Genomic DNA, 12,515 nt, shown 5'->3' with positions numbered 1-12,515 from the left:
CATTATTTGAGAAATTTCATATAGGCTTTAATAGAAAAAAAAAATCACCACAATAATCTAACCTTTATTGGCATGTTTTGGGCTTGTACTGGATGAAAATCTTTAACAAAAAAAAAAGCAGTGTTCCTACTGCAGGTAAGAACGCTGCTTTGATTCAAATCAAGTCTGATTGTGTGCAAAATAAACATGCCAGGGTACTTAACATCCTGATGAAAAGTCAAGAAAAAAAAGCACAAATCCTAAATGAGCAAAAATTGGCCATGATTACAAAAAAAAAAAAAAAAAACTTCCATTCAGAAACTTCCATAAAAACCAGACAGTGGCGGCAGCCCTTGATGTCAACATGTTAGTGGCAGAAAAAAAAAAAAAAACAGTTATCAAATAATCTACATGTTTCAGAGTGAGAGCAGAAAGAGAAACAACATACAGGAGAGAGACACAAACAGCAGCACATAAACATGTAGAGATCATCCAGGAAGATTTGCAGATCGAAGATGGACCATATGAATCGAGGTCCCCAAATCAGGACGTGTGAAATGTGACGATCTCAACTGAACTCATTCAAGACAAGAGTCAGTCCGTTCACCAAGGTCATTCACAGTCGTCTTTCTTTGGTCTTTATGCTGTCCAAATAAAAAAAAACCTTGACTCTTTCGCGCCGTCATCTGGACAAAGAAATACGAGTAAGAAATGAATGCAAAAGCCAACAGTGCAGCTGGTGCAACTGAAACCGTTTTCATGAGGATGCACTTTTTAAGCAACTTGTCAATTGTTACGTCCACGGCTCTAAAGGAGAAAGGAAGTAACATAAAACCCAGATGGTAAAGGTGAACAGAGGTGTTTAAAAAATAAAAAGGGTTACAGAAACTAAGGGACACCATCAATCAAAAACAACACGAAATGAAGAACCAAGACTATTCCAAAGGGAATCCCTACTGATAATCAAACAGAACAAACACTAACCAAACGGCCACACAAATGCACAGGCAATTCAACAAAACTCAGTCCAAACACACAGATCAGTTTGCTACAGCCGAGCCGGACGAATGAGGAGCGACAGGTCAGTGATCAGACCCAGCCGCCCCCAGACTGATCCTCCCGCCAGGCTTTTGAGGGTGAGGCTCCTCCCATGGCCGCTTCTTCTTCTTTTTTTTTTTTTTTTTTGTCTGCATTCATCTCGAAGTCAAACAACACCTGCTGTCAACTTCCAAGATCTCTTTGAAGTTTTATTCTTTTTGCAATTTACTGACCATCGCCAGCCCTTACAGAGGTAAAAGGTCTAGTACCTCATACCTATGATGGAGGGCAGTGTGACACCATGTGAGGGTTGAGAAGAGTTGTGAGGGTGGGGTGGGGGTGTGGGGGGGTGGCAGGGGTGGGGGGACTAACGAGATGGAAATGATAGAGCTGAAGGTACAGTTGATAGAGGACACTAACCAGCGTCTGGGCAGTGTGGGGGAACAACCAGCGTGTTCTGGTAGATTCTACCCCCCCAACCCCAGTGCCCCCAGCCCCCACCGCCCGCCACCACCCACCCACCCCACCCCCGAACCCCCGCCCCCGGAGCAACAGAGGCCAACCAGAACCCAAAGGGGCAGCCGGGGGCACAGGCAACACCCAATGAGCAGCAGCGGCACCAGCCCGGGGGAAGCCCACCCCAATGCTGGTCATGTCTCTAGGCCCCAGCCCCCCCAAGAGGGCCAGGAGGCCACGCCACCAGGACCCAGCCGGGGCAGCGCTGGAGACCAGAGACACGCCCCGATAAACCCCCTCCCCCCAAAAAAAAGAACAAAGGTGCACCCCAAACATGGCGGGGGCCCAGAGGGCACAGCAGGCCCGCCGCCAGGACACCCAGGCACCCCTCCCGGCCTCACACCAGACATACACCCCCCACAGGGCCGACCTGCATCCGCACAGGTACCCGGGGCCAGCGGGCCGACTCCAACACCCCAGCCCAACCCGAAGCAAAGGGCCACCAGAGACCGCCCATCCCCCGGAGTCCCATCCCCCCCCCCCCTCCCCACGCCCAGGAACCCCCGCCCCACCAGGGAGCAGCCCCCGCCCCAGAGTGAAGCCAGGCTTAATCCTGTGGTCCGGTCAGGGAGGGGGGCTGGACCTCACGAGCCAAGCCATATTAGTGTGTTATTCACCTTCCCTACCTGTGAATATGTGACCCGGTTCCTACCGAGCTACATTATCCTACCATGTGAGCTGTGATTAAAAAGTGCAATGTGGTGCATTAAAAGCAGGGGGCCTTTCCACACCTCCCCCCAGGTGTGGTGCATTAAAATTGACGTATAGTATGTGCATAAAGTGACTGTGTTTGTGATGTATGGGGCGAGGCCCGTGCGGGTCCAGCCCACCTGGCCAGCATCACCGGACGGTGGGGCGTAGCGACTGCCCCCCAGCAAGGCGTGAGCCCAGGCACAGAGAGCAAGAGGACCAGGAGAGGCCCCCGGGAGACAGAACAACCCCCGGTAGGACCCTCACTCACGAAATGGACCAAGATGCCGAGCCCGGTCCACCGAACCCCGAGCCACACAGGTGACGTCACAGGCCGACCGACCCGCGGAGGAGCCGCCAAGGTGAGCGACCAGGGAAATGCACCTGGCCGCTTCTGATTGGATGTTGGTGTGTCCTCCCCGACCGTCAGGTGCTCCAACCAATAATTCATTTATCACCTTCATGTACATCCTGAAGGAGTAGCAGAGGGAGAAACCATCCCACACACGCACACGCACACACAACACACACACACACTACAAATATGGCAGCAGCCGTAACATCGATAGCAAAACCAACACTTATTAAATGCCAATTCATACTCCATATCAAGTGGTACTTGAAGGCTATGAATTGCCGAGTGTGACCCTCGCACCCGCGTGTGTAGCACTGGTGTGTGAGTCCAGAAACTCTTTAACATGTCGCGTGTAGCGAGTCTCTGAACATTTGAGCTAATGAGCAACATCGGGCTAAGTCTGCTGCTCCGATTGTCTCTGGTGATTCAGCTGCTGGTGTTGTATGAATGATATTTTTCTTCCTCTTAAAATTTTACCAGAAAATGATTTCTACTCCATCTTACTTACTTACTATAACGAAGTGAAAAGACATTATGATGGTCATGGAGCTAGCTATAAAGAGACAGCCTGCACCTTCTTGCACAAAGGTGTGGAACTCATGAACTCTACCATAAAGTTGAGAGAGAGAGTTGAGAAAATCAAGCCGCACTCTGAGATTTTCATTTTGGCAATCAAGAAAAAAGGGAAGAAAATTACACTGAATAATAATCATGGGTTGGAAACATAAGTTATTAGTTGCTATCACATAAACAGGTGATCATCACATGATTATAATGGACTGCTGTTCTTGTCTAAGATGAGGAGGTACATAAATTACACTTCAAACATTCAGCCATAACTAATATATATATATTTATCTATATTGAGAACAGTAATTTCATCAAAGCTGAATGTAAATAGATTTGTGTAGAAGTTGAGCTGGAAGGGCTATTTCTTTAGGAAAAGGCTCATGTTGTGTGAAGACTGCTCAAACAACATTTATTTGCAGAGTGATAAATAAATAAAGTCCAATTATGAACTGTGAGCAGTCACGTTCCAGGAGCGCCGACAGCTCCAGGAATCCATCAGAGAGGGAATACTGGCGCGCCGCTCATCTCATCTGTTTTCGGGAAACAGTCGCCTCCACCTCACGCTAATATGCCTCGTCTGTTGGAGGAACCAGAAAACACATCAGTGGCTGCTAATGAAAGCACCGGACGCAAATAACAGCGTCTGGCTTCGTGGGCGGTGGTGGGAGGGGAGCTATATATCGTGTGTGTGTGTGTGTGTGTGCGCGTGTGTGTGTGTGTTTGAAAGTCCTTTCCTCGCCTGGGCTTGAAACGCAAAGTGGAAAATAAATAAATAAAAGAATGAATGAAAGGCAGAAAGACAGAGAAGGGATGTGACAGTGGCTGGGGATACGTACAAACGTCCAGACTCTCTGTGGGAACAGAGTGAAAGATGAACGATGATTGAAGGAGAGACGGAGCAGAGATGCGCCTCCTGCTTTCATTTCCTGCCACTGATTGAGGGAAGTGGGGTGGACAGATTGACGGACAGATTGCTGCATTGGGAGGTCAAGTTTGGACTGACGCGGCGCTGCTCCCTGACCCGTGCGCCCCGGCGCTCCTTCTCCCCTCCACGCTTCTCCGAGCTCTCGGCTGGGCCCGGCGGGGAATAACCCTGTCATGTAGATCAAAGACGAATCGATCATGGCGGCGTGGAAGCGTGCACACACTGGTCCTGCGTGTGAATGAGCGCCGGAACGGCGATGAGGAACAGACCAGACAGATTAAAAGGAATTTCTGAGCGGACGAAGTCAGAGTTGTGCTGCGCTGTCACTGCGGAGGAGCATCACATGGCGGCTTGGATGATTCGGTGAGCCTGAGCTTCATTCTGCGTCCAAGTTTAGACCAAAAATGATCAGAATCTGAGGATTTCAAACATCCTGTAGTGAGGGTGTAAATAGAAATCAAAAGAAGGCAAAAAATAGAGTGACTACAAGGAACTAAAAAAAGAACAGGTTTAGAAGAAAAATGAAAAAGAATTGTTATATAACGTCAGGCATATTATCCGCAGGCCACAGATTATAAAAGAGTCTGAAGGATTAGTACACTTGGCACCCGTGTGGGCAAGGCCAGTGTGGCAGGACTGAACGCAGTGAATCAGCTTATTGTAAGCCGGACCAGATCAGCCACAGCAGCTGATCTCTTTAAACAGATACCATGTTATAGAAGCTTAAGAAGCAGCAGTCAAGTCTCCGTCTCCCTCCAGGAGTGGCTGGACCAGCTGGAAAAGTGGCCGAGTGTGCAAAAGCAGAACTGGACTTTTATCAGCCTGCTCAGCAGGGTTTCACATTTGGGTTTTTCTTTTCTCATTTTAGGGAAAGTTCTGCCTCCAGGGCCAAATTCAGGACCAGTCACACTGGGTCTGACAGACATTCATGGACAGGCCCACACCAGTCTAATACTCAGAAGACTGGTGAAACTCCACTTATCGCAGAAGAACCATTTACTGGTGGTGTTCACGTGCAATTCAGAAAAGTCCCATCTTGGAAACCGTTTGCAAAAAATTGCATTTTCAGTGACAATGAGCAGCATTGGACCTGCTGCCGTTTGAGTTCGACTTTCATTATTGCTTCTCAAAAGATTCCACTTATTGTTAATTTTACCGTCCTAGCTCCCTGGTTCATGGAGTATCCGATGGGTTTGGAACCTTTTTACCAAAGCACTTTCAATATATTGAACTATTCATTCAAACATGTAGGCAGAGAGGAAAGAGTTAATCGCATGAATTCTGGGTAAAACAGACAATGAAGACAGGAGATGTGCAGTCAGGACATTACATTCAGTCACTCTTCCTCTTCCAGTAGGTTGATTTAATGCAAAAGAGACTCACCGCTCTATCCTGTGGTACAAATTGGTATTACAACACTGGAGTATAGAGCTAGTTCTTTACTTTGCTAACATTAATATAGCTGACAGAGATATTAATGTAAATTCCTCTTCTTGTTCTGGCTTTTTAGTGTATTTCTGAATGATTTGTACCATTTTCAAGGAAAATACCGAGTGTCAGTCAGTCATTTAATCATCTTTACACAATTGGTAAACTGCTGTTCATTGTGAATATCAGAAGTTAAATGTTAAATATGTTATTCGTTACACGTAAAGTTGCAAGTTAATTCAGCAGCAGCCGGATCAAAATCCAGTCTGAGTCATTCATCAGCAACAACAGTAACATCTGGGAATCCAGCAGCAGATGGTCTGATCCCCACCAGACTGTCGATTTCCACATCATGAAGTCAGTCTGAGGCTGTCCGACGCCACGGAAGAACAAGAAATGCCAAGAAACTTTCAAACCATCACACAGAATATCTCAAATCAATAAAAGCCTGTCAGGATGCTTTTTTTTTTTTTTTAAAGAAAAATTGTGTTTATTCAGTTTCTGTTCTTTAAATTGCTGCTTGATGCTCCATCCAAACCGATGGTGATCACAAAATGATCACAAAAGTGAACAAAAAAATCCATTCAGAACCAATTCATATCATATAAAATCATACTTTACAACCTTGTTTTTTGATTGTGGGACAAAGCAAGATTATGCTCAGAGAGAACATGGATGCTTAAACCAGAAACATAACCCAGGTTCTCTCCCCACACTCCCTGTACTGATGTGTTAAACCGCATCAATGTCAGTTTATAGATGAACTCGTTTAGGAGCAGAAGATTGTTGATATTCAGAAAACACTTATTCTTGAAATTCCTATGAAAAGAGACGGAGGGGGGGGAGGGAGGGCAATGGGGTCTTCTGCGCCCCCGTTTCCAGGTTCCTTCTGGTGGGGGGTGGGGCGGGGGGGGCTGTTGTTTTCCCCACAGGCCGGGGGTTTGGAGCGGCTGTGGTTTGGGGGGCTGCTGGCTCAGGGGGGTGCATACCTGTCTGCGGCGGGGGGGTGGGGGGGTGGGGGCGGCAGTTGTGGGTGGCGGGGGGTTCTGGATGTGGGGTTCGGTGTTCCCTTGCCTTCCGGGGGTGTCTCCCACAGGATGTGACAGTTGGATGACGCGGGAATGTGAGTGTGTTTGGGGTAGGATGGACTGTGTGTGTGTGTGTGTGTGTGTGTGCGTGTGTGTGTGTCTGTGTGTCTGTGTGTCTGTGTGTGTGTGTGTGTGTGTGTGTATGTGCGTGTGCGTGCGCGTGCTTGTTAGCGTGTGCGTGTGCGTGAGAGGGTGTGAGTGTGTTGGAATGTGAGTGTGTGTGTGTGTGCGTTTGGTTTAGGGATGAGTGGTTGTGTGTGTGCGTGTGTGCATGTGTGTGTGTCAGTATGAGTGAGTGGGTATGAGTGTTGGGTTGGGGCGGGGGGAGTGAGGTGGGAGAGGACAGGGGGTGGGAGGGGTGGGCCGGGCGGGGGGGTGGGTTCCGGGTGGGGGTCGTGGGGTGGGGGGGTGGGGTGGGGTGGGGTGGGTTGGGGGGGGGGGGGGGGGGTGGAGTGGGGTGGGGGGGGTGATGCCCTGGATCTCGGGGTGCGTGGCCGGAGCGCTGGGGGGTGTACTGGCCCGGGGTGGGTAGCCGCCCGTGTGGGCTGGTTCTCCCGGGTGGGTCATAGCCCTTCGCCTGGGTGGGGGGTTGGCTCCTGGGCTCTTGGGCCTTGGGCTCTCGGCCCTGCCCGCCCCGGGCGTCCGGCGCCCGGGGTGGACCGGCTCCTGCCGGTCATGGCTCCGCGGGGCCCGGGCCCCGGGACTGCCGGGGTCCCCGGCCGGGGCTTTCCTCTGCCCCGTTTCTGGACTGGAGCGTGGGCGTCTGCCTGGGGGGGCGGCTTGGATCCGGGCTCTGTCCTTGCATTTCCCTCCTCCCCTACACCTCCTTTTATTTTTGTGGCCTGGTCTGTTCACTAATATGGTTTGGAAAAAAAGGGGGGAAAAAAAAAAAAAAAAAATGTATGTATGGTTCTGTAATTTTCTGTGTTGGTTGTCGGCTCTGTTTTGGTGTTGTCTAGATTGGGGGTTTGGGATTGTTCTAGGTTGCGTGTGGTGCGTCGACAACACTGTTTTGTATTGTGACTTTGTACATAGGTTGTGCCCCCCCCCCCCCCCCCCCCCCTTCCGTTCTCCCTCTCTTTATCTTTCTCTCTTTCTGTCCCTGCTCTCTGAGCGTTTCCGTCCCGGTCCTGTCCGGTAGCCATGCCGGATGCCAGCTTTAAATAAAGGCAGCAGCAGGAGGAGACTCAGTCTCATCCTGCTGCTAATATTAAAATCTGTTCGGATAGTAAAAGGCTACAATCATACAATATTGCACGCCCCAGCTACCGAACAGGACAAGGGAAAAAAAAAAAAAAAAAAAAACAAAAAAAAAAAAAAAGAAATTCCTATGAAAAGAGGTTGAGTCTATTAAGAGGGCTTTAAAGATTTGAGCGTTGTTGTTTCTGATGTGACATTGTGCTGTTCTTCATAAGAAAAGCCCCAGGAGAACGCCGAATGGTACTTTCGTCTTTATACCAAGGTCACAAAGCTGAGTGTACTTTACCACTGTGTGAATGACAGGTGACACGCTGAGCAGGTCACCGGTCCGTCGTCGGACTGACTCAAAGAGACGTCACTGATCATTTATTCATGCCTAACAGCAATTTAGAAGAGTCAAAACCCAAAGCAGCGCATCATTTCATTTTGGTTAAAGTCCGGTCCTTCTTGCTGTGAGCTAACCGTGCCACTGTGCTACAAATTCAATTTAAACTCCACAATGTATTTTACAATGTTATAATCTGTTTATGATCTTACTGTGATGTTCCCCAGTCGAATGTTTCTGTTCTACGTTCTTCTCTTCTTCTATCCCCTAACCTCAACCGGAGCAGCAGAAAGTCTCCTCCTCTGATTCTGGTTGGATTTTTGCATTTCTGAAAATCAAAATGCTTTTTCCATCAATTTAAAAAAATACATATCCTTTTTGCTCTGATTACAGGGCCAAGCAGTGGTGAGAACTGTTGTCTTGTACCAGTAAGGTCTGTGTTCAAACCTGATGATCCATTTAGATGGGGTTTTCATGTTCCCCCACGTCCCGTATGGGTTTCCTCCATGACGCTGCGTTGGTTTCCTACTTTGCAGATGCCTGACATGAACTCTCAGTAAAGAAAGAAAGCATATTTTATCAATCCCCTTTGAGAAATTCCTTTCTTCACATTCACCCATCCTATTCCTGATGTGTAGCCACATTAAGGCTCTCCGGGTGGCTGAAGGGGTCAAAGGTTTCGCTGACGGCATCACAGCGACGATCTGTCCACTTCTCTATGACCTCGAGGCACCCACTGCCCCGACGAAGAAAGACAATGGGTTGGATTAAAATCCAAGAATCAGTGAAGTTTAAATACAAAAATATCACAGTGATTTCAAAAACGGTCGGCTTTGACACACGGTTGTGTTGTGATCAACTCGCTGCTCAGACATACAAACATCGGTGTTGAGAATGAAGAGAGCATGAAATGTAAATGCTTTGATTTTCAGTAGTTACTTAAATCTGGGGACTTCGTGTTGTGGGTTTCTTGAATGATGCTGAGGTCTTTTTACCAGATATGAATGAACTCAATATATTGAAAGATGTCAGGCAACTGGTTGTGTATTCTTGATCACGCTGCTATAATTAAAACGTCTCTTCTGCCATGGTACTGAGCTGGATGTGCGTGGCGTATGAGCACATCCATCCTGTTCTGATCTTAATTGAAAATGTGTCTAGACTCAGGCCCTGAGCCTGTGGGGGAATCATTGTACACCATAAAAATGCCAAAATCCAACATCAGAGACATTTTGTCCTCCCTGTGAGGTCCTGTTGCTTCGAAGAACTCAATCTAAAAGTTCCACTCCTCATCTTCTCCTCCTCGTTTCATGTCGTCACGGCCTGCCCGTGCACAGATCTGAGCTCCACTCCCCCGTGGCATTTTGCCGCTCCGCCGTCGGACAATGACACATTTCCGCTCGCGCCTCGACCTTTTGTGCATCAAAAGAGGCCGTCTCCCCCTCACTGGAACCAGCTTTCAAGTGAAGGCAGGCAGCAGTCTTCAAAGTGTTGCTGCTCACTGATGTTGAGCTCACCGGGCGGAGCGGACCGTCCCGAGGGTGACCGAGTTCCGGCCAGCAGGTTATCACTAATCACGACGGGACATAACTGGCTTGACACCCTCTGTGGCACATTTCCCACCACCCTCACAAGTAGTGTAAATATGCCTTCTGAGCGTGTTTCATCATTGCTGCTTGTACGTGACGCCACCTCAGATGAAATCACTACACATCTTCTGAAATCATCTCTTTTTCTGGACAATATCAATCTATAAAAGTTCTGTGCCGAGACATGTAATATAAATAAATGTCAAGTGCAAAGATTTATCTCAGGAAATTGCCTGTGACTTCTTAATCTGAGCAGCAGTAATTCATGTGATCATTTACTGAAGTGTTTTTTTTATTTTAGCTTGGGGACTCACTAAAAGTGCCAACAATGTAATCCAACGAACAAACCCACGGATGAACCATGAGCTGCTGTTGAACCGGCACAGTAACTGTCCTAACGTTAATTCAAAATGTGTCCAAATCATTGTACAGTATTAATCACATTCACTCACTGAGGTTCAGAGTCTAGTACAAGGACACTTCAACAATGGGGGGATTTAACCTACAACCTTCCCACTGAGAGATGCGTTGTTTCCTCTTGCGTGTTTTGGCAGATTAAGCTGATCCTGCCGTGTAGGATGCTGATTTGATGAAGAAACCGCAATGTGAGGCACAAGTCACACAATTAGTAAGTCTTTTTTTTTTAAACTCAGGAAATGGTTTTGTAGATTCACAGGTGTGTGATTAATGAAACAATTAATCAGATTAATGCAAACAATACCCATCACTGGGTAAAAGCAGTGAAAATATACAGTAGCTCATCTGTTGGTATTTCAGCTACTGATAATCACCAATCACATCAATAGGTAGGTGTGACGGGGTGGGACGGAGGCTCAGGTGCAGAGAGCAAGCCAAGGCAGAAACACAAGGTTCAAATAATGTTTCAATTAAAAAATAAGTCTTGCCAAACAAATCAAAAACGAGTCCAAAGGTGCCGTGGGTTGATTCTCTAAACAGGCCCAAGGGTAGCCCTCTGTGGGCACAGGGTGGAGGTGCAGAGCTGACTAGAAGTCGGAGCATCAACAGGTGGGCAGCCGGGGCTGGGAAGCAGGAAACGCTGACTGTGCAGGTGATCGGATGTTGTAGCGTTACCGTCCAGTGTCGAAGTGGAGTCTCAAGACCCCTGATCTCCATCCCGGCATCACAGGTGAGAATAATCTGCCATCAGCAGCTCCCAGCTTCTGCACCCAGCCTGGCTCCGCCTACCTGAAACCGAAACAGAACAACACAAAACCACAGACCCCACTGTGGCAGAACATGACAGTAGGAGCCTCCTATTGGGCAATTACTGCATGGGTGGTAATTTTTCAGCTCTTAACAAGTTGTTCAACCCTAACTGATGCAACTTCTCATTTCTTAATCAGTCATGTGGAAAGGCACATCCTGTGGACACATCAGTTTGATGAGGGTCAAATCATTTCCATGCCTCAAGCAGAGAGAACATCTAAGGAGATCGAGGAAACTGTTAAAATTGCACTGAGAATCGTTCAATGCATTATTAAAAACCTGGATGAAAAGAGTGGAAATCATCGTCTTCGAGGAAGAAATGTGGTCGGAAAACAACCCTGACTGATGGAGATCGGTTCAAACATTTGGTGAAATCAAATCGCAGAAAAGCAACAGTGAAACTCAGGGTGATATTTAATGGTGAAAGTAAGAGCATTTCCACACCCACAATGCAATGGGAGCTCCAGGGTTTGAGACTGAACAGCTGTATAGCCTTCAGAAAACCAATAATCTCTGAGGCTTAAAAAAAAAAAAAAGTTTTCTAGTGAACATATAGGAAGAAGGCCATGTGGTCTGATGAGTCCGGATTGACTCTGTTCCAGACTGACAGACTCATCAGGGTGAGAAGAGAGGCAGATGAAGTGATTCTCCCATCATGCCTTGTGGATACTCTACAAGCCTGTGGGGACAACGCTCTCATCCAGCAATGCTGCAGTTGGTCGGGTCAAAGTTCAGAAACATTATTTGCCCAAGGAATGACGTGAGCTGACGACCTGAAGTCACTGAATGGCCGTGTTATTCCATCAATGGATTTATGTTTCCATTCATCTTCAAGTGAATTAACTGTAGGTCAATGGACGCACACATCACATGTACGGAGGACATCCATCAGTTGAGAATATTTAATAAGCAATTTCCCCTTGAGATGTACTTTATTGCCCATCTGCATGTGATCGCAATAAAACACTGAGTTTCAACTATTTTGATCATGCTGATCATACTCGCATAAGAGGAGCATGTGATGTTTAATTTATGTTTATGTGAATAATAATGACCTAATATATTTTTTTCCTGCCTCATTTCTATTCCTCGGATTCCTCCGTCATCGTAAATGATGCTCCCCGGACTTGGGGATGTTGCTCAGACCTGCTCTCGTGCAGCCCAGCACTTACCCAGCACCATCGCCGCGACCTTCAGCGTGCTCAAGGAGGTTCGCCCGAGAGGTTAATGCTTCTCCCTGCTGCTTTCCCTGCACCGTTCGATTCCTCGGGCAGAAACCTCCAGACAAGACCTTTCCTGTGGACAGACACATAATGAAGAAGCTGGAAGCAGAGGCTGAACGGCACAACCTGTCCGTCACACAGTCTTCCTCATTACTCACCCCGACTCTGCCTGTTCTGTTATGAGGAATGAGATTTCCCTTTTTGTTCAAAGTCAATCACAAGCTGTTCTCAGCTGATTGTAACTCCCCTTCCCCCATTATCTCATTAACCTCTTATCATGTCATCTGTTTCATTTCACTGGCGTTATGATATTGTTACAGTCGGATGCTGTAATGGAGAGAAGATACTCCCTGGTACAAAAT

At 47.6% G+C, this 12,515-nt stretch overlaps 1 protein-coding gene across 1 annotated transcript; it reads left to right on the top strand.

The window, feature by feature from the left end:
* The first annotated feature begins 1,392 nt into the window (after positions 1 to 1,392).
* LOC115403382 (proline-rich protein 2-like) lies at positions 1,393 to 2,621 on the top strand. Its single transcript, XM_030112247.1, has 2 exons — positions 1,393 to 2,068; positions 2,359 to 2,621. Exons 1-2 carry the CDS (start codon positions 1,393 to 1,395, stop codon positions 2,619 to 2,621), a joined length of 939 nt encoding a protein of 312 aa, XP_029968107.1.
* The last annotated feature ends 9,894 nt before the right edge of the window (positions 2,622 to 12,515 follow it).

Source organism: Salarias fasciatus, chromosome 16 (assembly GCF_902148845.1).
Source record: "Salarias fasciatus chromosome 16, fSalaFa1.1, whole genome shotgun sequence".
In the NCBI taxonomy this organism is placed as follows: Eukaryota; Metazoa; Chordata; class Actinopteri; order Blenniiformes; family Blenniidae; genus Salarias; species Salarias fasciatus.
Note: the sequence above shows the minus strand (reverse complement) of the source record. Positions and strands in the feature narration are given on the sequence as shown.